The 27,142-nt window shown below is 53.0% G+C and overlaps 8 protein-coding genes across 8 annotated transcripts; 4 read left to right on the top strand and 4 right to left on the bottom strand.

The window, feature by feature from the left end:
- Positions 1-781: 781 nt before the first annotated feature.
- Positions 782-1,270, top strand: IUM83_03060 (uncharacterized protein; the record flags this gene model as incomplete). The annotated part of the gene is made up of 1 exon (XM_067927036.1): positions 782-1,270. One exon carries the CDS (start codon positions 782-784, stop codon positions 1,268-1,270), a length of 489 nt encoding a protein of 162 aa, XP_067784234.1.
- Positions 1,271-3,962: 2,692 nt separating this feature from the next.
- On the top strand, positions 3,963-4,901 carry IUM83_03059 (Cytochrome P450; the record flags this gene model as incomplete). Its single annotated transcript, XM_067927035.1, has 5 exons — positions 3,963-3,983; positions 4,047-4,137; positions 4,411-4,523; positions 4,594-4,780; positions 4,852-4,901. 5 exons carry the CDS (start codon positions 3,963-3,965, stop codon positions 4,899-4,901), a joined length of 462 nt encoding a protein of 153 aa, XP_067784237.1.
- A 2,781-nt stretch (positions 4,902-7,682) lies between these two features.
- IUM83_03058 (uncharacterized protein) lies at positions 7,683-11,874 on the top strand (the record flags this gene model as incomplete). Its single annotated transcript, XM_067927034.1, has 3 exons — positions 7,683-8,135; positions 11,698-11,751; positions 11,821-11,874. 3 exons carry the CDS (start codon positions 7,683-7,685, stop codon positions 11,872-11,874), a joined length of 561 nt encoding a protein of 186 aa, XP_067784199.1.
- Positions 11,875-13,014: 1,140 nt separating this feature from the next.
- On the bottom strand, positions 13,015-14,181 carry IUM83_03057 (uncharacterized protein; the record flags this gene model as incomplete). Its single annotated transcript, XM_067927033.1, has 1 exon — positions 13,015-14,181. The coding sequence occupies one exon, from the start codon at positions 14,179-14,181 to the stop codon at positions 13,015-13,017; it is 1,167 nt and encodes a 388-aa protein (XP_067784240.1).
- Positions 14,182-16,400: 2,219 nt separating this feature from the next.
- Positions 16,401-17,675, bottom strand: IUM83_03056 (uncharacterized protein; the record flags this gene model as incomplete). The annotated part of the gene is made up of 1 exon (XM_067927032.1): positions 16,401-17,675. One exon carries the CDS (start codon positions 17,673-17,675, stop codon positions 16,401-16,403), a length of 1,275 nt encoding a protein of 424 aa, XP_067784239.1.
- Positions 17,676-18,330: 655 nt separating this feature from the next.
- Positions 18,331-18,741, top strand: IUM83_03055 (uncharacterized protein; the record flags this gene model as incomplete). The annotated part of the gene is made up of 2 exons (XM_067927031.1): positions 18,331-18,618; positions 18,676-18,741. The coding sequence occupies 2 exons, from the start codon at positions 18,331-18,333 to the stop codon at positions 18,739-18,741; spliced, it is 354 nt and encodes a 117-aa protein (XP_067784238.1).
- A 1,254-nt stretch (positions 18,742-19,995) lies between these two features.
- IUM83_03054 (Integrase catalytic core protein) lies at positions 19,996-21,996 on the bottom strand (the record flags this gene model as incomplete). Its single annotated transcript, XM_067927030.1, has 1 exon — positions 19,996-21,996. One exon carries the CDS (start codon positions 21,994-21,996, stop codon positions 19,996-19,998), a length of 2,001 nt encoding a protein of 666 aa, XP_067784419.1.
- A 565-nt stretch (positions 21,997-22,561) lies between these two features.
- IUM83_03053 (Integrase catalytic core protein) lies at positions 22,562-23,101 on the bottom strand (the record flags this gene model as incomplete). Its single annotated transcript, XM_067927029.1, has 1 exon — positions 22,562-23,101. One exon carries the CDS (start codon positions 23,099-23,101, stop codon positions 22,562-22,564), a length of 540 nt encoding a protein of 179 aa, XP_067784242.1.
- Between the last annotated feature and the right edge of the window lie 4,041 nt (positions 23,102-27,142).

The following is a 27,142-nucleotide window of genomic DNA, read 5'->3' as shown; positions in this document are numbered from 1 at the left end:
ATATTCAATCCCTATTCAATTCTGCAGCCAGTCCTTCCGCTCTGTACTTTCGTTTTTACTCGGTCGTGATGACTACCGAAAGACTGCTCGCCGAGGTGGAAGACTTCCTAACTTCCTGTGAACTCGGGCTGCCTCCGTTGCTCCAAGTTTCGGGTGACGATACGAGTGAGTTATTGGTGGCCCCTCCTCTTTCTCCCCCTAAGCCTCGAAAACGAGGCCGAAAGAAGAGCAACCTAGATCCTGCAGTCAAGCGCGAGCTCGACAGAGTCAAGGAACGAGAGAGGTGCAGCCGGTATCGACAGCGGCAACGCGGCGAACGCGAGAGACTTGAAAGCGAAGTGATCGAGTTGACGACGGAACTGGCCGGCCTCCAGAACGTTAGACACGCGAGCATGGAGTTGCCCTGGTTGACGTGGAAGATGATATCGCAGCGTGAGCTGGAAGCAAGACTGTTCTGAGGAACAACAACGACGGCTGTGTGATGCAGTCGAGGCTCACGCCGCATACATCCGAGGTTTCCAGAACCAAATACAGATCCACAACAACAAGGATAAGACCGACCACGAGGTCTGCCAACTGCAATACAACAGGCTTCGAGGAGAATTTTTCTGGCACCGCATTCTACAGCGCGTTCGCTCAAGATGTGGACGCCATCTATGCTAAAACAGACGAAGTCTTGCGCGCTTGCAGACTTGACGGTACTGACGACCAAGCGGGCGCTGGAGGCATGTGGAAAGATGAGAACAATACGGGCCTCTTCTTGTTTACTAATAAGCAAACGATGCCACTCCACTTCGATCACGCGTGCCAGACACTTTGGGAGTCTGGAAAGTTGCCGCACCAGCAGCAAAATCGACAAGGTTTTGGCGACGTGGAAGATCCCGAGAACACTGCAGCATTCACGTTCCGTATCGCCAACCGTTTAGTCACAGGCGGAATCGTGTCTGCAGTGCAGCGTGTGATTACCCGGCGATACCAAGAAGAAGGCCGCATGGTGCTTGTGTGGCAATCGCTAATGGAGGGCGAAGGAATGTTCACGGGTATGCGAGCTGGTGAAACTGGATGGGACGTGCTCACCCCGTCGACGGATGCGTCGAGGCCTGGTACTGTGATACAAACATGCATTTCCCACACTCCGATGCATTTCGGCGCCATTGGCTTGCATAATCCGCGTTCGAAGCAGTTTACTGGCATGATACTGGAATTGGTGGCTGGTGATGGCATCAAGATCATGAAGGAATTCGAGAAGCTGCATATCGCCGAAGTGTAAGCACAGCCCTGGGTTGCTGACATTATGCTAAAGTGCTGCAGTGTCTGAAGCTACACAGAGAGGCATGCGTTACTAAGATTGTTTGTTTTGATATCCATAACATTATTGAATGTTTTGTATCAAGATACAATGCCGTTGAAAGCCAACGCCATCGGCAACGTGGTTCGATGGCTATTGAACGCTTCTTTTCTCATCGTGTCGTTAGTCAATTGCGAAAAAAGTGAAGGTCACTGCCGATGAGCTGTCACAGTCGGTGTCTTCAACTGGGGTGAGCCTGTCGCCGCCGATGCCTCCATCCCTCTCAATATCCGCATGGATTGGACCAAAGCCACAGTCAAGGGTTACGATACCACCAAAGTCGTGGTCATTTCGATTGGCGCTAACTTGGATGAGATAATCTCAGTCGTGGCCATTTTCGATTGGTGCTAACTTGGATGAGATCATCTCAGTCGTGGCCATTTTCGATTGGAGCTAACTTGGAAGTGATCATCTCAGTCGTGGCCATTTTCGATTGGCGCTAATAACTTGAATAAGATCATTTCATTGAATAGCAACTTTCACGGTCGCCTGGCTGCTTCGTGCCTCTGACCTATCTAAGCCTTATCGTAGCCAGCAGCCACCCGCATAATCTAGAGCAGCAGCATTATTTTGGTGTCTCGGAAGCTTCCCGCGCCATAAACACTAAGAAAGAGTCTGGACCCCAGACAGGAGACCTAAGTCCACTAAGAACCATTCAAGAACATACCCTGCGGTGGCATCGTATGGTTACGAAAAGAGGCATATTTCTCAGCTTTTCAGCGAGCACATGAAGGCGCACTCGTCATTTCCTTTTCAGCTTTCTGCGATGTCTGACCCCGACTTCCTAGCTGAAGTAGAAGACTTTCTCGCCTCCTGCAACTTGCCAACACTTCTGTCAGTCGACGATGACAGTGGACATCCACACAAGACTTTAGAGTTTTGCTCTGGTCAAGAGCCCGACCAGGAAAAGCTAGAGACGGGCGTCGACAACGACACGATGGAGGACAAGAGCTGCAGATCGTATTATAGACGGCGCCAAATGGAACGCGCGAGGCTTCGGCGGCAGGTGACGGAGCTCACGGACGAAGTGAATAAACGTCGAAAAGCCAACGAGGCGATCAAGTTGCAGATACCTTCGAAGTGGAAGGCAGTGGCCAAGTATCAAGAGCAAGAACGCTTAAAAGCCGAGGACAAGCAACGGCGACTGTGCAATGCGATTGACACTCGAGCTGCCATGATCCACGAGTTTAGGGAGCTCTTGCAAGCCCGCCTTGATGGGTTGGGAAGAGTATCCGAGGAGGAGGCTCGACTGGTTGGGTGTAAGCCGGACGTGACGCCGTCCACCACGAATACAACCAATACCGAGATAGCCGAGTGCTACGTGGGCGTGCTTGATGGAGACTCTGGTTGCGAGATTCGTAGCGCGAATACATATGAGGGAGGACGTGGAGTGTGGAGAGACTCAGGACAAACAGGCGAGGAAGGCTGCGGCGGTGGCTGGATAAGTACAATTACAATACACACTGCTTTCCACCCAGGATGGATGAGTACACGGGCAAAATCTGTTCATTGCTGTCAACTAACAGTAGTTGATGAAGCGATGCCAAGTTGGCATCAGGATAACTTGTTGTGAGTTGATGTGGAGTGAGATACCAGGTCCAGATACCGGCAAGTGTGTGAATTGGTGCAGCAGGCCTCCATGTTGCAGCATCGCCAAGAAAAATGAGAGCACTTTGAGGGAGTGTCCAACTCAGACAATACAGCATTCAAGTATCCATCAAAACTACGGGAAGGATTGTGACGGTCTTGCAGCGTTCAGTCACGCGCTGCTATTCGGAGGCCGGTCGAGTGGTGGTCGTATGGCGAACGCTAACCGAAGGCAAAGGCTTGTTCGTTGCACACTGACGAAACCGGGTGGGGTGTATCGTCACCTCTAATGGATATGCATTCGCTTTTGACGCAGCGGCTTCTAAGTATCTTGAAGCGCCAGCTTTTCCAGTCGATTCGTGATCTCGAATCGAGAACTCAATCGAGAATCTCGATTGAGTTCTAGGTCTCAGCACGTAACACTAGGCCCGTGTACTGCTTCGCGGTAGCATCTTGAGTTGAAGCTTCATTGGGACAAACCGTATGGAGGTCCTCAGCAGCGTCGACCAAGCCAGTTAGAAGGGCGTTTGCCGGGGTCAGGAGCTTCCCAAAGAATTACCGGTAAGTTGTAAGATTATTATTTTTTCATTCAAAGCGGCTGCAGCAGTTGGTACCTCAGTGCCGTAACAGTATGCAATGCCGGCTTTGGTTCATTCTCCTGCATTATCACACTGACACCTGGAATCATTCTTCAAACCGCCCATTCGTCCTCATGGACCATGATAATTCATGGGACGACGCATCCTGTCCGAGGTGGGGGACTTCCTCGCCTCGTATGAACCAACAGAGTCGAGTAGTATCAAAAGCGCTGAGTCACCCGTGAACGCGTCAACCTCGCCTTATATTGGAGATACTGTACCGGAGACCACGAGATATTTGTCCGATCGTAAAAAATAAAATACTACGTAAAAAGTATGGTAAAAACTGTCATTCAGCGCGCGGGAGCACTGCATCGTCGCCACTAATTCGTTGCTGGCCACACGGCCACCATTCCTTTATTTGCAGGATGGTGCGAGGCCCCCACCAAATGAACAGCGTCAAGGCGAAGGTGAGTTCACCAGCGAAACGAGATGCATGCACCACGTCTAATCATTTACTCTACTGTATGCAGGCCATCGCCGCGAGCGAAGACGGCGTTGCGAACGGCAGTAGCCTCGCCGACGTGGCGGCCGAGTACAAGTTGTCGCCGCACACGCTGCTGCGTCGGCGAAAAGCAGCGTCTGCGATCGCGGCTGCTCCGCCCTCGCGGAAATTCGTCCGCAGCGCCGCACGACGAGGGCCGCCGATACTGTATCCTGATATGGAGAGGAGGCAAGTTCGTCACATCCTACTGAACGGCTATGAGTTGACTGACCTTTGATCTGTTTATTGTAGGTTGCAAGAATGGGTGCATCAAATGAGAAAAAATAGAGCAAGATACGTGACGAGCCAGTGTTTGCTAGTCATGGGCGCGCGGTTTGCGCCGCGGCTGCTAGGTGAGCGCACTCAGCGCGCTGCCTACGAGTACTTGCAGTGGTTTCGAGACCGCAACAAGCTGTCCATTCGCCGCATCACCCACCGCGGCGTCAAGCAGCGCGAGGAGCTACAGGTACTGTGTCAGCGTGTGCTCGATTTTATTTACAGTACTGATATTTCATATTGATATTTGTATGAACCAGTTGGTTGCCGACGCGTTCGGGTGCGCCATGCGTTACGCGTTTGAGATGAACAGCGTCGTGTCCAACACGGCTGGCGACGATAAGTACAACTATGTATACAATATGGACCAAGCGTCGATTTACTTTGACATGAACCCGAGCACCACGATCTCTTTTCGGGGCGAACGTCATGTTGACGTTGTCAAGTGTAAGTCTCTAACCATTTCAATACGCAGTGTACTACTTTAAATTAATTTTTGTATTGATTAGCTTTGTCAGCGAACTCGTTCCGAGCCTCCGTGTTTCTGTGTGCGTCGGCTACAGGGTAAACTGCCCCCGTTGGTTGTGTTCAAGGGCGAGCGTGGCTACCACGTCCAAGCCGAGCTCGAGCGTCATCCTGCTCACCGCTCAGACAATGTAATGCTCACGGTGCAGGCGAACGCGTATTGTGACCAGCACGTCATGGAGGAGTGGATCCAAGAGGTTCGCGATTTTATTTCAGTGTCGGTACCTACTGTATGACTTACATTTTGTATGATAGGTGTGGAGGCCATCGGTCTGTGGCCCATCAGTGCTGCTGCTCGACAACTTGAAGGTCCACAAGATGGCTTCAACGCGAGCATCGCTCGCAGCCTGCTGTACGGAACCTGAGTTCATCCCTCCTGGCATCACAGGCCTTTCCCAGGCGATGGGTGTCGCGGTATTGCGTGTGTTCAAGCACTTTACTAGGGAAATGTATGTGAGGTACCATGTAGATATCGATTTTTGCACCAATCCCACGCAGCGACGCAGTCTTATCACAGACATCGTGGTTGCTGCGTGGGAATCTGTGCCAGTCGATGTGATTCGATGTGGTTTCGTCAACGCTGGGCTCATTCCAGTCGGCCCACGCTCGGACACCGGTGCATTTGTCATTGACAAGACGGAATAAAAATTAGATTTTTCGTGCAAGTTTTAGCATAACGTTATAGTTGTACCTTTGAAAATCTATAGTATTCGACTTTTTACACGTCGGACAAAAATTGTGGGTCGGACAAATATCTTGTGGTCTCCGGTACTGCTCCCAAACGTCGTAATGCAAGTGGGCGCCTTCCATAACCCTCCTAAAACAGTTTATGCAACCCTAACTTCGGCATTAAAAGTCGCATTAAACGACCTCATTAAACCGAATTGTTTGATCGACTGTCTGTTTTAGTAGATTAAACAATTCCCCCTTTTAGTTTTAGTTTTAGTTTAATGCGGTCCTGATGTGGCAACTTCAACCACCCGATTTAACAACTAGTTTGAAATTTGCGATCTTCTGGAGGCGCGAAAATCCGCGCGCTTTCAGCCTGGCGCTCACTTTCGAAATAGCCGAGCTGAAGACATCTCGAGGTTTGTCAGTAGCTATTGATTTGTTGTGGACCGAGCTATCTGTTTCTTTTTGATAGCTCAATGATCCCGTCCGCGGCCAACAAGAGAACAAGCAGTGAGGCCAGCCTATCACCTTGCGCTGCTAGCTCCAAGAAGCAGTCGAAATCGCCGCGTGCTGACAAGTCTTTCACGCCCTCCCCATCGCAGTCGGATCCCTCACCGGCAGCCGGAGCCGTTGGAATACATCTGGACACACGCGTCTCGGTGCCTTCGTGTGCGCAGATGGAGGAGGGGCCTGCTCGGGGACCTATTCATGCTGGAGACAACGACGGAGAGAGAAGCGAGGACGACAGCTCGTATGCCGGCACGGTTGCGTCGTGGTCGACGCAGTTCGGGTACCCATCCCACTGCACCCGACGTCTATCTGTGGAGACCCATCTATCTGGAGCAACTACGCCGCGTGCTTCCCGTGATGATGAGAGAAGCTCACAGGAAACGCTGACCCAGTCGTTACCTGGCTCACCAGGTTCCTCCAACAGCTCCCAGGCTCAGCCTTCGGGGAAAAACAAAACACTTGTTGTCGACTGGTTGCCTGCGGCTTGGCCGATGTACGTGGACCCAATCCAAAAGCATTCAAATGCGGAGAAATAGACGTTCAAGACGATTCCAGAAGTATCACGCTGCAAATGCCCCCAACGATGCTGCGCGCTAACCTGCAGCAACGCGCTCAACAACCGGTTTTGTACGAAGTCCAATTGTGCGTTCAAGGGTGAGTGTGGCAACGCCCTCCAAGAGAATCCCAATCTACTCCTTAGGTGGAGTCGGTGACTCGAAGAATATGGAATCACGACGCTGGGCTTCATTCCTCGCGGACAGATCATCGGCCAATATTTTGGATACTTTATGGGGCTGGATGAGGCACCGAGTCGAGGCCAGATGGACAACAGCTATCGAATGCTGCTCGAGACTCCAGCTACTGATGGGAGAAGCGTTGTGTTGGATGCCTTGTGGTGTGGGGGAAAGATGCGCTTCCTCAATCACCACTGCAATCCTAACTGCCGCTTTGAAGAGGTGCAAGTCGGGGGCAATCTCACGGTTGTGGCGGTGTCTCGCCGCGATATTCTTCCGGGTGAGGAAGTCACCGTTTCCTACGGCGACCAGCTTTGGTTTATCTGTCGCTGTGGATGGTGGGACTGCCAGATCCGCCACCTGCAACACCTGTGAGGAGGAGCTCGTGCTCGTTGTTGCGAACGGCCAGCATTTCGGTGCAAATTACTTGAAAATTGTATTGAGACCAGCGGTGCATATTATTTAGACTTTGTAAGACAGACGGTCAGATATCGTTCTATACAAATTTCAAATGATTTGACTACGTGCATTCTGGATTTTGCGGCCGAGGCAGAAGATGGGGAGGGTCGGTCGACTCGCGTTGTGTGGCCGGTAGCTATGGTCTTGCTGCTAACATGATGTGCGTGTGGTTGTGTCGTACCTGCAGAAGGGCAGACAAACCGGCTACAGGAATTACAGTCACCATGAGATTATCACGCTTGTCTGATTCTGAAGCAGCTCAAGCCGCTCGGTGGAAACGACTGGGAGCGGGTCAAGCGGGTGTACGACTTCAACGCCCAAAAAACTGGCCTGAACGAGATGCTGACTCACTCAAGCGCAAGTTTGAGGACCTGGCGGGGACAGCCAAGCCAACGGGCAAAGCCAAAATGCCAGTTCACATCGCATTGGCAAAAGCCGCGAAGCGAGAGATGGAGGAGCATACATCCGTGAACACTATGGATGATGGTCTTGACGACGGTGCTGACGACGCCGAGCTCCTGCAGCGTGTGTCCGAGGCCGTTCGTGCCGAGGCTGATCGTACAGTGAAGCAGATGGGGAACGCAGGAAGGTCCCAGCGTGGATCGAATGGAGACGATGTGTCCTCAAGCGAGGAGGAAGCTGACGGAGACTCACTGCTGGTAGAGGGCAATTTGCAAGACGGCGATGTTCAACACGGACCTGTGGTTGTCGCTCAAGAACCTGATGACGGACAGATGACCCTGCTGCCCTCCGTTTCTGGTATAATCACCCGTCGAGACGGCTCCACCATTGATGCGGCGTTAGCCACCGAGTTAGATCTCTCCGACGAGTCGTCTGCCGGAGAAGACGACAGTGAAGAGAAGTCCGACCAGGTCGTACACGATGAGGCATCTACACGCGGGGTTTGTGGCGCCTTGACCCCAGGTGCTTCTGCGACCACAGCAGGTCCAACGGTTGATCTAACTCGAACACCGTCGACGCCGACCAGCGCACCATCCCGAAAACCCGACAGGAAGACCCAAGAGATCTATAGTCGGTCACCGCTCGACGGTAACAAGCCCTTCGCGAGAGCCCCTTCGGCGTGATCCATCCAAAGCTGCAGCTGACGCCAGAGAGAAGCAGGCAAACCCGAAGAAGTCGGCCTCGTCCGCTCGCTTAGGCGGCCAGGATCTACGTGCCTTCCGAGACAACATCACCCAGTTCGCAAAGCGTTCAGCGAGCGAGGCAACAGCGCTGTCAGCAGAAAAAACATACGCACGACGAAACGTGTCCGAACCGCTCGTAAGTTGAGCGAGCTCGAAAAAGCCTAACCAACGTGGAGCAGATGCAGCAATCAGGTCGCAGCGACATAATGGAGATGATGTTGCTGCTTCGGGAGGACTCGGACCGGAAAGAGGCGGCGGAGGAGAAGCGTGGCCGAGACGAACGAGACCGCGTCCGCCGTGAAGAACACGAGGCAGCAGAGAATCGGCGACAGCGAGAGCCCGACGCCGCTAAGCTGAACGCGAGGAGCGCTACAGGGTGGAAAGTGCCGCCCAAAAGCTGAAGGCGGAGCAATGGCAGCGAGAGCACGAAGAGAACCGACGTCGCTACGAACTGCGACTCGAGCTCGACCGAGAGGAAGCCAAGAACCGCCACAAAGAGATGATGCTCTTGTTCTCATCCATGCAAAAGAAGTGAAGAGGGCTTTGACATCAACTGCGTTGTATTCGTTTAAAAAAAACCAGTTACTGGTTATCGTCAATTCCGTAAAAAATGTTGTTCGTATCTGGCTTACTTCTAGTGATCGCACGCGAAAGTTAGACCGCCTGAACAGGTTGTCGAGATGCAATGAGCGCTTGCTCTTGTCGGGGGGGGGGGGGGTAGAGGCAGCAGAAGCCTCTTATAAACTTTCTCAACTGACCCCATTCCCCTTTCTGCTGCTTGACGAATTGAAGTGATCGCTGCAGACAAAATTTGTGCAAATTCCCGCACAGAAGGAATCAGCCGGCCCAAATCGCCCTCCTTCACTGGTGTTAGGATTCGACCTGTCGTGTGACCGGAGCAAGGGAAAGCGCTGTCAGCAACAACGCCATACCTCATGTCTGGGCAGAGATCTGGATTCAGGAGGTTCTCTCGAAACTCCACGCAATTCTCGGCATCGTTCCAGCTGCCCGGGCAATTGTGTTGTGCCCAGACAATGCGCCCATTGGCACCAAAACAGAGTATTGCGGTCACGAAGACGTCGTGCAGCCACCCGTTGTAGAAGGCGTTTTGAACGTCTGGATCCGCTGGTTGCAGAACCTGCCCTCAAACCACAAAATGCGTAAAAAAATGAGTAAACTAGGAGTAGTCGACAAGAAATATGCCCTCAATACCTTCAGGTTTTTCCCGTCTATAACCCCCCCCCCCCACGTGAATTGAAGCAGAGGCTCTCGAAGAGTTGTAAGTTTGGCGAGTGCGCGTTGCCGAGTTGGAGATGGCCACGAGATACGCGGTCGGAAGGTGTTCAAGGCGCTACCAAGTGCCACCTCGGCTACATTGAGGACGCGACTCAGAGTCGCCGGTGGCGCGCCAAAAAACATGCACACCATCTTTGCATGAAGAGAGTCAACATAGAAGACGAGTATTTCAGCAAGAGCTTGGTGCTTGAACTTAAGCCGGGGAGGGCGTCCTCCCTTTGGACTGAACCCTGACAAGTTGTAAAACCCTGAAAACTGCCTTAACAGGGCACGAAATGAGGTTCTAGAAACGATTACAGAGGAAACGAGTGGGGTTAGCTCATTCAGCGTGAAATCAGCAACTAGGGCGAAAATTACAATCCGATCTAAACTTGTAAAATGGATGAAGTTGTCATCAGAGCCGTGCTGCCACAGCTTCATCCAATCCGACTCACTTGGATCTGGAATGCAGTGACGCACCCGCAGCAACCGGCGTCGCTCATGGAGCACCAATTGCTCATGAAGCCTTCTCCAGAGCTCTTTGAGAGCCGCAGCTGGGCGGTCTTGCGTTCGCATGTGCGCCGATATCGCTAGCAACGCCCCCGCCCCACGCATGATGCGCTTCCCGCCTGAAGGCCAAATGACACGCGAGCATCGCGTCTTCTGAAGATCTCAAAATCTGTTGACGAATTCGAAATTTTGTCCGAGTTACGTGGTACATTTACACCTGCTCTTGTACTAATATGAGGCATTTGAACACGACCAGATTAAACGATTTTAGTGAGGTTTTGGAAGTTCGTTTTCGCACAGAGTGTGAGATCGGCTAATCTACGTCACCTAACCCCAGCATTAAAATTGATTCCATAAAACACTTTTAGAATGGTTATGGAAGGCGCCCAGTGGCGGAGAAAATCTCCAAGTCCGTCGTAAAGCTCAAATGAAGCGCAATTGGACGCCCGCAGTCGGCACACAGCATCGCGAACGGCAACGAACCGGGCGCGAGAAGCTGGAATAGGAGGTGATAGAACTCAAATCCAGGTTGACCAAAGAGAGGGCAAGAATGTTATGTGGAGTACACTATCTAAACGGCAGCTACTATCGCGCTTGGCAGCGGAGCAGCGCCGCCGATTGCGTTCTTTGATTTCGATGCAGTCCTTAATCCAGGATATGGAGCAACTCTCCGCAAACAGATCAGTAGTGACGGCAATCGGGTGCACTATGACAGCGGTGGTGGAGTTTACGATGGAGATTTCGACTGGATGCATTTAACTCGGGGGTTTTCACAAGCTGCGTCCAACAGCGGAGATGTACGCGCAAACCGACGCAATATTTTCTGGCTGTGAGTCGGAAGTAGCGGGCAAGGATCCTTGGAGATGAATCTTCCTCACCGACATGAAAACCGACAACTCTTTGATCAAGTGGAAGACGGTGACAACGATGTGACAGTCAAGTTTCGCATAACAAGTTGGCAACCGCCAGGAATGACACTGCAACAAGCAATTATCCGGCGCTTCGAAGAGCGAAATCGCATGGTGCTAGTGTCACACTAGCACCAGTACACTAGTAGTGTGGCGGGGTTTTGTGGAAGGGTAAGGAATTTAGGTGGGATGCACGCCGACGTGGTTGGATGCGGTATTGCCGTGACCGGCACTAATCCATTGGGCAAGAGAACATTGCTTCAAAATTGTAGTTAACGTTAGTATGCGGTAGGTACAACCATTGGTACCGTACCAATGCATTTCACTGGTACAGCAGCTAGCTCAAGCGTTTACCCGATTGGTATTAGAAGAGAGGGCCTAACGATGCGTTTGAAACAATTTACAGCCTCAAGAAACGGCTTCAAACAGAAACCTAAGTGGCGACTATGTCGAGGGCCAGGCGGCAGCCAACCCGACGGACGGCCCCACGCGCAAGCGCAAGTAGGAGCTGGAGGACACGCTGCGCGCCGTCGTCAAGCGGCAGAAGGATGTCGGCCGAGTGGCGACAGAGAGCTGCTGCTAGTGGGGGCTCGCGGCTGTGATATCTGTGCTGTGGCGCCGTGTAGATGACGGAGGAGGAGCGCCAGAAGCTCAAGGACGCGCCGCCCCCGCCACCGATGGTGAGTGGCAATTCGTGCCGAGGCCGCAGCAGTTGCTTTAGTACTGACCGTCGCCGTCGTGCATTCTAGAGCATGGTGCAGCTGACGGAGGCCAACAAGGAGAAGTTCCAGACAAGTCGATGAGAAGGATGCGCAATGACCGACTTGATTCGTACTTGGATGAGTACATGTGGCGCTCGTGGTTTCTCGCCAAGGGCGAGTGTAGGATGTTACATGGGTGGTCTCGTAGTTGCCATTATCAGAAACGAATAAATACATCTTCGTCACTTTCAATTTTCTTAATTTTAGAACACATCTAAAAAGCGGCACGAGATGGCGGTGAGTCAGCACTGGTGTGACCATCGCTCGGTAGCGCTTGAGTCGACGAGAGAATTGGCAGGTTGCACGAGTCGAGGAAGTCCTCGACCTCGGAGAGGAAGGCATCATCCCCAACCACCGCCATGCTATGCTGGACTTGTGGTCGAGCGTTTCAAATCTCAGGTCTGGAACGCCAATCCGCCGAGTATATCGCAAAAGCGGATGACGAGGAACACTGATATCATTAGTGCGACAATGAGGCTTGACCACGTCGTGCGCCAGTTTTTCGTTGGGTATAACAAGTTTTGTAGAGATGACAAGGTCTGAGATATATGCATGACAGTATTTGAGCGTTTTGCCGTGGATAGCCGCATGCATGAAGGCTCCTAACGCGATGGGGTAGGTAAGAGGTACCAGATAACCAGTAGTCGTCGTCATCGGAATTTGCGAAATGGGCGGCATAAACCATCGTGGCTTTGGTTCGTGTTCTTATCACTATCCAACCACTCACTTCTCGGTCGTGGGACGACGCATTCCTGTCCGAGGTGGAAGATTTCCTCACTTCGTGTGAACCGCCAGCGCTGAGGCGTGTCGAAAGCGATGAATCACCCGTGGACGCGTCAGGCATCGGAGATACTGCCACCAAACACCGTAAAACAAGCGGCGCAGAGAAATCCAGAGTACGCCGTAATGCTCGAACTGAGTGCAACAAGGACAACCGCAGTCGACACAAAGTGTATCGCGAGCGACAAATAACTGAGCGCGAGCACCTGGAAGAGAAGGTCGAGAACCTGCAAACACTGTTGGTCAAGGCGCGTGCAAGGGTGCTGTCACTGTCGGCGTGGAATGTACAATCAAAACGGCAGCTACTAGCCCGATTGATAGCAGGCGTCGCCGATTGCGCTCTGTAAGTCATATCAACTCTTCAGTCAGCAGAGCGATCCTTGATGTCTCGGTCTGCAATTTTTAACTGTCCGTCAGCCGTAGCGTATCAAGACTGCGAGCGACGTTATCAGCGTTGCTGGTGCTCGCTTCAACCACCATGCCAGCGAACGTTTTCGGTATTGGCCCCCACTCACGGACCGCCGGGGTGCCGAAATGCATCGGCGTATATCGTGCGCAGAGACGCATGATACTCTCGTCCGGCGTTTCAGTCGAAGAAGATAAAATATTCCACCCGATTTCATCCGAGTGCATCCCAGTGAAAGCTCCTTCGCCCTCAGCAAACGATCGCCAGACCACCACCACACGTTCATCTTCCTGATAACAACGATTAATCACACGGAACAGGATAGATGCAGCCTCGTCTGACTTCAGTTGCGTCGAAGCACGAAACTTGATTGCTACCGTATCGACAGCATATTCTCCGCTGAAAGCCTGTTGGGCGTCCTGCTGCAGGTGTGAAAGTGTAGACCTCAATCCCTCGCAGCTCTGTCTAAACCCGAACGGCACCTGGCGCTTGTTGCTGTACTGGTAGTAGCACCTCCCGTTTTCATCTAGCAGCTCCTGAGTCGACGATCCACATCGCGTGTTGGTCGAATCGAGTCCAAGAGCACCAAAGACCTCCTCGGCCTGTCCGTAGATAGCATCGAATGTCCTAGCTGACGTCTTGTAGAACTCCGTGTCAAACGACTCACCTCGCAGGCTCTCCGGTGGGTAGTACGTGGTCCGCGAACCCCCGCTGCCAAGCGTATTCACACTGATAACTTGCCCGGGAACTAGTCCTTCGTACGCTCGGATCAACGTGTTCTGCGCCAGTATAGCGGATCGCAATTGACGGTGCTGCGCTTCTGCTATCAAACGCTTCTCCAATTGACATGTCGCCACCATTCTCCACGCCGACATGAGTAACAGTCTGCGAGGCTCCTTGGCCAGTTTGAGCTTGAGCTCCTCAACCTCTTCCTCTAAATGTTCCCGCTCAGCTCGACGTCGCTTGCGATACACTCGGTGCCGCACGCCTTTCGCCAGCGTAATGCAGTTTTCGGGCATAGCGTCGCCGCCTGACGGCAGTGAGTCAGCACTGGTGTGACCATCGCTCGGTAGCGCTTGAGTCGACGAGAGAATTGGCAGGTTGCACGAGTCGAGGAAGTCCTCGACCTCGGAGAGGAAAGCATCATCCCCGACCACCGCCATGCTATGCTGGACTTGTGGTCGACGGTCTCAAATCTGGAAGTGGCTCCGCCCCCAAGCACATGGCCAGCGCGCACAGTTCGCGAAAATGGATGACAAGGTGCACGGATAGTGCGTGCCGAACTTCTGAAACCCTCATCAGGGCAGAGGAAGCCGCGGGACCAAGTTAGATTTCAAGCTCCGTTCGATAACGCTGCGTGACAAGGTTACACTCTGTGAATAGCACGCTGAAACATAATAGTAGTCACGAAGTGAAGCTCGATAACTGTTTGTACCTCCCACAGCTTCGCGGAGATGCAGTGTGTCCAGTCTGGTGATGACATCTAGTAGTTGGTCGCGCCGGCCTCTACAACACGCCAGTGAAGTGCTCGGCTGCTGTATCGTGCGCAGACCCGTAGCACACTGTGTTCCTTCCGCTCTAGAACCCCCCCCCCGCGCAGTCTTGCTTACGTTCGACCATGTGATGGACATCTTGGAAGCGGAACCGCTGAAGCACTGATGCGAAACTTTACCTCGACGGTGTTCTCGTGATCTCCTTGACCTTCGTCGAGCTGTCAATTTTCCTGGCAATCAAGCAGGCGTGTGGCGTGCCAGAGTGAAGATACCGGTAGTGCGCGTAAAGCAGGACTCGAATGGTACTGTGCGATTCTCCCACTGCCCGACGCACGTTGTTTCAAAGCTGTTAACCATTGAGCGCGCAGTTGTCAAAGATAATGTAGCTCTGGGCATAGGCTGTGTCCAACTCGCTTTGAAGACCGCTGTAATCAGATACTCCGACCAAATTATTGAAACTCTTGGATCAGGGCTGACCTCGAGTTTATCGCAACACAAAGTCGCCGCTGCTCTTCCTTCGCTTCGAACAAAACGTTCCTCTCGGCAAGTTCCCTGCACTTGCCAGAGGTGCTTCGCTGTAAGCGTGCGAATTTCCAGCTAGTCAAACACAAGAGAGCCATTTGAAGAATTCATGGCTCATTGAGTTAGGTATCCCCCGCTGAAGGGCTGGCCCTTCAAAAGGCGAAGTAGAAAGCGATATTCGCGGATCAACACACACTGGGGCGACCACTGCCGACAGTGTGGCGATTTTTCACGCCAGCTTTCTGCGGACTCTTTCGCCCGCTTTTCCATGAGCTCTTCCAGTTGACAGCTCGGCTCGAGAGGGACTCGACGTGGAAACTCAAAGTTGTTGTTGGCACCAAACGTGATGTCCGTGATGTCAGGCGTAATATGAACTAATCACCACCATCCAAGAGGAGCAGGCAATGCGACAACGGTCTTGTTCAACAGCGATTGCTGAATCACTCGGACGTGGCACTTTCCATTCTGCCATGACTCCGTCAGACGCCGCGCTCCTGGCCGAAGTAGACCAGTTCCTGTCTTCGTGTGAGTCACCAACTTTACCGCACGATTGAACTTTGGTCAAGTGGTGTCTGTGATGCAGAGGTCTGTCACCCGCCGATACCACGAAGAAGATCGCGTCGTGGTTGTTTGGCGGTCGTTGCTGGAGGGTGAAGGCGATTTTGCTGGGCTGCATGCCGACAACACTGGCTAGGACGAGCTGACTCAATCTCCGACGGGGGTGACGCTGAGGACGTATATTCATCATGTACCAATGCAAGTGAAAACTCTGACAAGGCGTGAACCTGCAATGAAGGACTTCAACAAGGTGGTGCTGGACTCGGTATCCGAGGTCGGCGAGGACATCGCCAAGCGATTTGAGGAACTTCAAATCGCCTAAGCATATCGGAATGCTTGTCGATCCACCTTCACCAACCTCGATCGTGCCAACAATGCAACAAAAACACCTGCAGGCTTGGACGGTTCATTTTCAGTTCGACCTCCACGATGTCAGAAGCGGGCTTCATCGCAGAAGTAGAAGAGTTATTGGGTCAACTAGACGTACCAGAACTACTATTGATTCCGGAACCGGAGAGCAACTTGACTCGAGAACAAACGCACCAAGACTCGTCTCGCCAGAAGACTCGACGCGCGGAGGCGGCACCACCAACTTGATGTTGCCGCTGCATTCCGACGTGACGGCCACGCGGCACCACCAACTTGAACCTACCATTAAAGTTGATGAACGCCAGTTGCTCGACAACAACTCAACATGGTCGTGAACAACTGATCCCAGAACACCGGCGCCTTCGAACTCAAGATAAACCCCGACACCCCCATCTCAATGCTCTACATTACCAGTAACTCTGACGCTACACTGCCAGGCTCTACTTCTCCATGAGAAGCATGTTTTTCAGCTCGTTCGTGACTTCCACGTTGTTCTCGGATCCCCAGTCAAATAATTTTCTTGCGAACTGCTTGAGGTTGGGATCGCGGTTCGCCACACCATCGAGATGCATCGGCACATTGTTGACGCAGGTCGTCATCACTGTTGCTCTCTTGGAGGAGTTCAGTGCTGGAGAAGCGATTTCCCACCCGGTCTCGTCGGCATGCATGCCAATGAAAGGCCCTTCACCCTCGGTGAACAACCGCCAGACGATCACCATACGCTCCTCCTCTTCGTGCCTTTGCAAGACCAGGCGCTGAACCACCGAAGCGCTCTTACCGGACGTCAAACGAGTCGTGATTCGGAACTTGAGCGCAATTGTGTTTTCCGGGTCATTCACATTCGTGTAGAGCTGCCGGTTCTCTTGGCGGTGGTGCAATGGCGCTGTATACCATCGCGAGCGACAGGAATCGCGGTAGTCGAACGGCAGAGTGACTTTGCCTCTGTACTCGAAGTAGCCCGTGTCGAGGTCCTTGGTCCAGGTTTCACTTGGTTCGTCCCAGTTCGCTTCAGTCGGGTCAAGCTTTCCAGCTTGTAGAATCTCGTCGGTCTGAGCGTAGACCGCATCCAGCTCTTCGATGTACGCGGCGAAGATTGCTTCGTCGGAAAGCTCCTGTCGAACTCTCTTGTGCTGGTAGAATGCGGTATCCGCTGTGTCCTCAATCACTTGATCATCAGTCGCCAGGAAGTCCTCTAGGCCATTGACACGCTCGTTCACCACAGCCCCGAACTCCTGGATCAGGGAAGCTCGGGCGTCGATAGATGTCCACAGTCGCTGCTGTTCAGCCTCAGCATTCCTACGAGCTGCCAGTTGGCGCTCGGCCACCATCTTCCACGCTGAAGTGTAAGCATTGTCCCCACCTTGAGTCTTCTGGAGCTCTTCTGTCAGTTTTTGAATTTCTTGCTTCAGACTTTCACGCTCCTGTCGACGGCGCTCACGGTAAGCTTGTCGTCTCTTGCGGTCCTTCGCCCTCTCCAACTCGCGCTTCGCACCATCCTTCTTAGTATCTTTCGGCTTCAAACCTATAAGCTTCCTGTGCGCTGTCCCCAGCTGAGGAGCGATGTTCACCACCCGCTTGGACGCTGGTTCGGTCTGCGGAGTTGACGCCTCATTCCTGTCATTGTCGATGTCAGGGAGTGTCGGGATGGTCAGCAGGTCGCTCGACGTCAAAAAGTGCTCCACCTCAGCGAGGAACGCTGCATCCGACGTCGTCATGGTCAATTCGTGACTGTGAGGACGACAGCCCCACATTTTTGCCGGTGGTCGGACAAGGCTTGCATATCGCTGGAGCTGTGCCTGCCGTCAAACGACTTGGGGTTTTCAGAGAAAAATTCACGCCACCAGCGATTACGCTGAACAACGGTCATTCAGACTGAGTTGCAGATGGCGGTGAGCATGGTAATAAATGTACCGGTCGGTATGAGGAATTACCTTATCTAAGTGAAAGAGCACTTAGATGTGCTAACACATGGCGAGCAGTTGCAGCATCTAAGTGGACTGGTCTTTAAGTCCGGTTCTGTAGTAAGAAGTTAAGTTCGCTACGAAATTAGAAATAACCCATATCTCGGGTAGCGCAAATTAGAAATGGTTGCGTGTTTCTAAGCTGAGTCCGTTGAGCCTTCACCGTCTCACTCGGGGAGGTCTATATAAAGAGATACAGTAAGCGCGCCCACTTCCGGTACTGGTATAAAGTGATATCCCGGATAAAAAGATGCGATCTATTTGGAAAGGTTTATTGTTACAAAACTTTGGCGGGCGTTTTGGCGCGAACTACTGCACACCAACCAATGCCGTAGAGCAACCGCACAGCCAACCTTTAGCAGGTTTTCATTACAGAAATAACACAGAGCGACACAAGCAGAAGCACGCCATGGGGGCCTGGATGAAAATACATCAGAAGCGAGGTCTCATCGAGAAGGCAACCGACTGCCCCACGATGTCACAAGCGGCGCTCGCAGCATGGGTTAAAGCGCACTACAAACTCAAGCGCGCGCCAGCCCAGTCGACCGTCTCGGACATACTCAAGAAGGCCGCGTTGATCATGAGCAAGGACTACGGTGATGGCAACCGCCGCAAGCCCGTGAAGGTGACCTCGGCGGAGCTGGAGACGCGACTGTGGGCGTGGATCCAAGCGAGGAGATTTGGCAAGAGCTGCAGGGTAAGTCGGCCATAGAAAACTGCTTCCGACATACTGGTATTGTTTTTAACGGTGTAGACGAAAGGTGCGGCGATTCCAATGGCACTACTTACGACGAAGACGTCAACGCAGAAGATATTATAATTCGTGCTTCGCAATTGAGCTTATAATATATATTTTACGTGTGCTTCATTGCTGTCCCTTTAAAATAAAATTGCAAATCTTGGGAAATGGTCGGACCTCGTTACCGGAAGCGAGAGCTTTTACTGTAAGCACAGCGTTTTCGGTTCATTTTTCACTCTTCATTTTGCTCAGGATGAGCTCCACGCCGGGTGATACTTGTCAATTTTAGGGCATTAATTTTTAAACCTGTACGTTTACGCACTGGTTGTGGTGAATTTGAAGTGAATCAGCAGTGATTCTGACACCTTTCGGACACCCCATTGCAGTTGGGAATCGAAAAGTCTGACGGAAATTGGACAATTGCATGAACACTCTCGGTAACACGTATGGGTACAAAACTGAATGGTAGCATAACAGTGGTAAGAGTGGGAGCACCAATTTATTAATCGCCGATTAACAAAGGTCTACGAGGCCCGCAAAGTTAACCTTGGCGAGCTCTTTGGCAGACGCCAGGGCTGCGGCGGGATCTTCCCAAACCGCTTTGGCTGCATCATCAACAGCGAGCCTGCTCATTTGTCACCACTACCAGCACCTCTATCGTCGATCAACCGAGTTTAATCTTAATAGTGGCGGGATCAGGACAGTTTTGCGCCGCCTGGGGTTCCCTAAACCTGTTGATGGCGACGTTCAACTCCCAGTTAGCACCACCTACTCTCTTGAAAATTGCGATCTCAACTGCTGTATCCCTCTGTAAAGTGATATAAGTTGTACCATTTCTATATCAATACAATATAAATTGCGGCAATTTTTATTATTGTTTAGCTTGAAATTGCAGTTTTTATTACTGGCAGCCGGTGGATCCAATTCAATATCATACTGTATTGGCGCTGAGGCGACTCGCTACCTTCCGCGCCTCCTGCTGCTCCTTTTTCGACTTTTTGTCGCATTTGTTTTTCTTTTGTAGGTGACGGCGCATGTTGGCAGGTCGTGCGAATACTTTCGCACATTTCCAGCACGTGCGCGGCTTGCGCTGGCGTGGTCGACCGGGCTGCGTGCGGAGTTCCGTGGGCATTGTGTTGGAAGGTAACGTTAGAACTTGCCGTCCGTGTCTTGATACGCAAAATGGAGAGTGAGATTAGAAAGCTACACACCCAACCTACTCAGCAACTGCTACCACCGTCTGAACTGGTCGCGCTCTCGCCAGATCTGCAGATCCTGCAGATCTTCTTTTCAACACTCCTCCTCGCCGACGATTTCAGCGAGTTCCCTACATCTTCAATGTAGTCCGATTCGAGCACGCAGCTCGAGCATCCTTGGCGCACTCACCGCCTTTGTCAGTACATCTGCCGGCATCTCCTTGGTTTCCAAATACTCAGCCCGCAGCACGCCGCGCCGGACGAAGTCCCCGACGAGCTTGATCCGCACATCAATGTGCTTCGCCTTGCCTGACGACTGCTCTCCTCCAAACTGCTTCAGCGCGGCTTGATTGTCCACGCACAGCTTCATCGGCATCTCGTGCGACACCTTCATCTCGCCCAGAAGTTCCGGTACTTCAAGCAGTTCCCGCGCCACTACAGACGCAGCAGTGTACTCAGCTTCCATCGTGGAAAGCGAGACACCGCCCTGCTTTTTGCAGATCCAGCTAACAGCCATGCCATCTACAGACACGAGTCCTCCGGTGGTCGACTTCCTGTCCGCCTTGTCGGCCGCATAGTCTGCATCGCTGTATCCGACTACATCCAGCGACCGATCCACGCCACCGGCTCCCTTCATACGCAGCCTCAGCGACTTCGTTCCAGCTAGGTAGCGCAGCACACGCTTGGCTAACTTCCAATCCTCGACTGTTGGTGCGTGCGTCCTTCGGGTGGCCTTGTGGACTGCAAACGCAATATCTGGCCTGGTACAGCGTGCGATCCAAAGCAAACTTCCGACTAGCGACTGAACAGTCTCCACGGTCGCAGCCCCTGCTCCTCCATCGGCGGGCAGCAGCTCAGTCGATGCATCTTGGGCTTCGTTCCAGTCTTCACCAATAGGTACGCGCACTGCGTGCGCTTTCTCCAACCCGTACGCCTGTAGCAACTCATCGATGGTCACCTCCTGATCCAGGTCGTACCCGTTGTCGTCGCTGTACTCGATCCTCATGCCCAGGAACTTGTGAGCGCACCCCAAGTCCTTGATATCCAGCGACTTTAGTACTTCAAAGAACACATCCACAGCATGCTGCTGTATTCCCGTCACGAGCAAGTCATCTACGTAGACACCCACGACTATTAGCACCCCAGCCTTGTACCTGTAGTACACGCACATATCCACGAGGCTCTGGTGGAATCCAATCTCCACGAGCTTCGAGTGCAGCAGCTTGCTCCAAAGTCGGCCGGCTTGTTTCAGCCCGTAAAGTGCCTTCTTCAGTTCGAGTGCTTCCTCAGCGTCAGTCTCCACGCCGAGTTCCTTCAAGATCTCCTTGGGGATCTTCATTCCTTGCGGTACGCGTATGTAAATCCGCAAGTTTTCTTCCTTGTCCGCCTTGACGTAGGCGTTGGGCACGTCGCCATGCTTGGCGGGCACGCGCCACTTCCTGGCAAGTACCAGTATCAGCTTCACGCTTGTCATATCGATGACAGCCGCGAACGTCACTCTGTAATTCAAGCGAAAGGCCTGCTCGTTCCCGCAGGCAACCAGTCGAGCCTTGAGTTGCTCGATCAACCCTTCTGCGTCCAGCTTCGTCTTGTAGACCCACTTTGTGTGGAAGACGTTCACGTTCTTCGGCACTCGCACCACCTCCCAGACACCATTGCCTTCCAGAGCTTTGAGCTCCTCCACCATGGCCTCCTTCCAGGCGACCTTGTTTTGGCTGTGCATGGCCTCTTTGTAGTTCCTGGGGTCCCGTTCCAAAACGGTGTTCACAATATTTCCTGCTGTCGTATCCTGCTGTTCGGCCTCGGCCGATTCAGCTCCAACAGCCCTCGCAACTGAACGAATTACATGTCTTTCCCTCGTCCAAGCTTTCTTTTTCTTGGAGCTCTTCTTGCCCCCCTTGCCGCGCCCTTTCGCGCCGCTCGCGTTGCCAGTGCTAGTTTGATCCGCAGCTCCGCTGCCTTGCTCTCGGAATTCCTCCTCAGCCTCAACTTCTTCGACTTGATACAGTCTCTGCACCTGCAAGTTCTGGGTCTTATTCAGGGTCTCAATGTTCCGCACGTGCTGCGACGTCACCACCTTCTTGTCCTTGGGCAAGTACACCCTGTAGCCCTTCACCTCCTCGCCGATCCCGATGATCATGGCCTGCTGGGCTCTGTGCGAAAAGCTCTTGTTGCTAGGGTCTCTGTACACCGTGCACGACGACCCGAAGACTACTATCTTGCCGAGCTGAGGCGTCTGCCTCGTTAGAACCTTTAGCGGCGACGCGCGTCCGGGATTTGCGTTAGTCGGCACTCGGTTGAGTATGTACGCCGCGAACTGCACCGCATCCCCCAAAACTCCAAAGGAAGTCCACATGCAAAAATCATACAGCGTGCCATATTCATCACGGTGCGATGCATCCGTTCTGCTTTCCCGTTGCTAGCTTGATTGTTGGCTTCGCTGCGCTGTCTCGCAACGCCTGTGGTCTTGCAGAACAGGTCTACATTCTCGTATTCCCCGCCAGAATCTGTCCTCAGCACTCGAATCTTACAATTAAATTCCTTCTCGAAAAACACTAAAAAGTGTTCAAATTTTTTCGCAGCCTGATCTTTTGTCCTCGCCAAGAACATCCTTACGTAGTTGCTCTTGTGATCAACAAAATTGATCATGTATCGGTTCCCGAGTCGATCTCTCGGCGTCATCGGTCCTTTCAGGTCTGAGCATATCACCCCTCCAATGCGATCAATAGGCGAGTGAGCCCGCTATCCTTCTGTGATTGCCTCCCTTTGCTCTGTTTGCCCTCTGCGCAAGTCAGACAGTTCACGGGCTTGTGATCCGTGAGCGCGATTCCAGAGCTCGGGTCTCGTGCAAGCCTCTCCACCGAATCGTAGTTCAAGTGGCCTAGCCGCTTATGGAAGTCCAGGAGCGTTCCTTGCTGTACATCCGGGGACAACTCGTTGCCGCCGTGCGCATCTTCCTCCAACGCCGCCATAATGACTTCGGCCGGCGCCTTTTGCAGCTTCACAACACTTCCTTCCACAACCAGCACCTTCTTCCGGAGGTCTACGTCAAACACCACGTGCCCTCCGTCCTTGGCTGCCAAAACACGTCTTCCACCTCGATGTGCCAGCGAATACCCCATCACATCCAAGGTCCCGTAAGATAGTAAGTTGTGCACTACGTTCTCGGCATAATACACATTCGTGAGCTTCAAAGTCTGCTCCTTTCCGCACGCCTTGACGCGCAACGTGAGCGTGCCCTTCATTGTGATTGTAACGGGGTTACACGCACAAGTGGCTGTAAGCCACTTGTGAATTTAACAGATAGGTTATCTGTTAAAAGTTTTGGATACTTCCTCACCTTGGTGTAAGACACACCAATGGATACATTGAAGTGGACCACCACAATGAGTGGTCCACACATACCCAAAGATCCTATTGGTAGAAAGCAGCATCTTCCTACCAATCAGAGACATGCATATTAGCGGGGCTCTGACAGCCAGCCGCTGTCAACCCTTTCATAGATGATAAACAGTTTTTAGCAGATTTTAGAGGAAGATCAATTTACAAACAATACAGTTCTCATTTTACCTAATCTAAGTTACTTGGAGTCTTATATGATTTAAATTATATTTGTGTATTCAAATATAATTAACCTAAGTAATTACTAAGTACTTACGCTTCCTCATACACGTTGCGCAACGTGTAAGCTAAAGTAGTGAGTCAAGTTAGACCCACTACACCTGGTAGCACTTTGTAGTCCGTCCAACGACCGACTGCTTGACGCTCGTACGCGGTGTACGAACGCGGAGCCGAGAACCACATGAGCACGGAGGTGCCCATGGAGAGCTCCAACACGCCTGCAACGCATGTTGCACGCGCTGACTGCCCCCACCTGTCTGACCCAGAGTGGGAAGCCCTCCAACGACTGTCAACAGTCATTGGAGAAACGGCGATAGCCACGATGCTGCGTACGCTATCGACGACGGAACAACATGGTGTTGCTCTGGGGTTCATCATGAAGGAGCAGCGTGATGCTGCTTCCTCAGTGACGGCGTCGTCAGGGACGACACCGCGTGCTCAACCATTAAAGTTGAGCGTAAGCAATTACGTGGGAAGAGAGGGCGAGCCTCTCCTCCGATGGCTTGTCGAGCTCGACACAGCCATAGCGGCTCGACGTATCGTCGACCCGTTGTCAAAGGTCGCGTTCGCCATGTCCTGCCTTGGCGGACGCGCAAGGAGTTGGGCGTATGGACGCCGACTCTCCGATCCTACGTGCTTCAGCACGTACGAAGTGTTCAAAGAGGAGCTCAAACAAGCGTTTGAGCCCCCGCAAAACGAGTTCCGGTCGAGGGCGGAGTTCCTCGACCTTCAGCAGGGTAAGCATGACGTCCATGCTTACGCGCAGCGCGCACGATATTTGGTATCAAATATCGTGACTAACCCGATTGACGAGGCGACCAAGGTCGTCACGTTCATGAAAGGACTTAGAGATGGGCCCGTGAAGACCTATCTCTTCCGAGAGTACCCGAGTAATCTCGAAGCTGCAATCACCCTTGCCATGCAAGAAGAGTTTAGCCTGCGGCAGGCTAAACTCCATGTAAACGTACCGAGGCCGCAACCGCGCCCGGTAGCGAGGACGGGAGGTCCGGAACCAATGGACCTCTCGAACGCAACAACTGCTGGTTACCAGCAGCAGGGAGGCAACGTGCGATGCTTCCGTTGCGGAAGGATCGGTCACTTTGCACGGGAGTGCACAGCTCCCATGCCCCCTGGAGGTGGCCGTCGTGCCGATGCTAAGCATCGCCGCGGACCAACAAAAAACGCAAACATCCAGTAGGCGCGGGGCGCCCTACTGGTAATGCAGTCACGCGTGCCGACATCGGGCACGCGACACTGAGGACTGCAGCCCCCAGCGAGACTAGCTCTCGCTGCAAGAAGCAAGATGACAGGCCGAACCTAGTCGTCTTGAAGATTTACTCGAAGAGAGCGAGTGACTCTCTTCGAGCTTTGGTAGATTCAGGCGCGTCGAACAACTTTGTTCGACTACGAAGCCTGCCGAGACTTGACTTCGAGGAGGTAAATGTACCTCGAAGTCTTCTGGAGGTACGACTGGCAACAAGTGCCATCGAAAAGACCGAGAAGCGCGTCGTGAACGTGCGCTTCTCGCACAAACAACGAGTGTTTGTCGAACACTTTATCGTCCTGGACCTGGACGATAAGTTCGACGTGGTAATGGGCATGCCGTGGCTTGCACGGCATGATCCGGTGATAGACCGGAAGAAGCGCACGCTCGTGCACTTCGGTCGCGACAGCGGAACAGAGAGCGATGGCCCTGTTACCGCAGCGCACGCACCAACAGGTGCGCGCGGCTCACCAGTCGAGACAGCGCTTAATGCTGCTGGTCCGGAGTGCCCAGGAAGTGCGCGAGGGCGCGCACAAGTGAGTCCAACGTCGGCAATGCTGCCGACGTCGGAAGAAAAAGATGTGCTGGTTCCGGGAACCAACACCCACGTTCAAGTGTGTAAGGGACAATCCCTGGCCCGAAGAGGTCAGTTCGACAACGACGCGTCGACTCCGGGAGTCGACGCACCCTCGGTGATGAGGGGCTCCGCCAATGAGTGGCGTCGAGGTGACGAAGGCGTGTCAACTCCGGGAGTTGACGCTGCAAACAGTGCGGACGGTTGCAAACGTACCGCACTGACGCAATTTGCATGCTGTCGTGCAGCCGGGCTGCACGACGAAGCGCCATGCGATCAAGCCGGGCTTGATACCGCGCGCCCGCGGACAGGGTCCGCCGGCGAACAACTGTCCACGGCCGGGCCTGGACCAGAAGAACAACTGTGCGGAGCCGGGCTCCGCACAACAAGAAGACAGCGCAAGCGGAAAACGCTGCGCAAGTCTCGGTCCGGGACCGAGACGCAACAAGAGCAGTCTGCTGGGCAGACTGCGGCGGTGACGCCGGATGTCAAGACGCTAAGCGTCTTGACGCGCACCGATACTGGATTTCAGTATCGTGAGATAGAACTCGCTAGTCCTCCGACTATGGCGTCGGAGTTGACTTCGCTTCCAGCCATGAGCTGGAAGCGCTTCACGCGCGACTTGCACGATGGACGCATCGAGCAGGTCTGTGTTCTTTCGAACAGCGAAAGAACGGAGAGCGAGAGCGAAGAACTGAGGCAGCTCTTCATGGGAAGTACCACTGAGAGTGAAGACACTCTCAGTGCGAAGACGAAGCGAGAGCGCTTCGAGGAACAAGGTTGGGACTCGCTGAAGTCGAGTCCCTATTACGAATTATTGAGGGAGTACAAATACGTTCTCCCAGTAGCGATTCCTGCGGAGCTTCCGCAGGATAAGGGCATTCAGCACGAGATTGATCTCGTGCCGGGCACGAAGTACTGTGTCACGCGGCAGTGGCCACTGCCGCGAGAGCAAGTGAAAGCGATCGACGACTTCTTTGAAAGTCGTCGTAAAGCAGGACAAGTGCGGGAACCAAAGTCCCCGCACAGTGCTCCGACGTTCTGTGTCAAAAAGCCACAGGGCGGATGGCGCATCGGTCATGCGTGTAACAAGCTGAACGATGCGACGGTACCGGCGCAGACGCCGATACCGCGAAAAGATGTTATCATCGATTCGATGGCCGGGAGCACCGTTTACAGTGCTCTTGACTTGCGAGATGGATTCTACCAAATCCTAATGCGTGAGAGGGATATCCCTCTCACGGCAGTGAGCACGCCAAGCGACATGCTCTGGGAATGGCTAGTAATGCCACAGGGGCTTAAGAATGCCCCTGCGACTTTCAACAGGTGCGTAACGCACTTATTGCGCTCGGTGCGCGACTTCGCGCCGAGCTATTTCGATAATGTATTCATCCACAGCCGGGTTGTGGACGGGAAGACCGCCGCAGAGATGCACAGGGTGCATCTCCGGAAGCTACTCGAGCTTATGCTTTCGCATAAGCTCTACGCAAACCTGAAGAAGTGTATCTTCGGGGCGAGCGAGATACCCGTCCTCGGGTGTCTCGTCGGAAAGAATGGCGTTCGCCCTGACCCGGAAAAGGTCAGAGTGATAAATGAATGGCCAACGCCTTCAAGTGTCAAGGAACTGAGGCAGTTCCTTGGCTTGGCCACGTACTTGTGCAAGTACGTGGAGGATTACGCGGGCAAGATCCGCCCGCTGTCACAGCTTCTTAAGAAGGAAGCTGTGTGGAATTGGACAACCGATTGCCAAAAGGCATTCGATGCAGTCAAGCGGGGCTTGGCTGAGGCACCGATCTTGGCAGTAGCTGACCAAGATCGTCCATTTCA

This window comes from Phytophthora cinnamomi (assembly GCF_018691715.1).
Source record: "Phytophthora cinnamomi strain GKB4 chromosome Unknown Contig92, whole genome shotgun sequence".
NCBI classification, from domain to species: domain Eukaryota; phylum Oomycota; class Peronosporomycetes; order Peronosporales; family Peronosporaceae; genus Phytophthora; species Phytophthora cinnamomi.
This window is presented reverse-complemented; position numbering and strand designations above follow the sequence as displayed.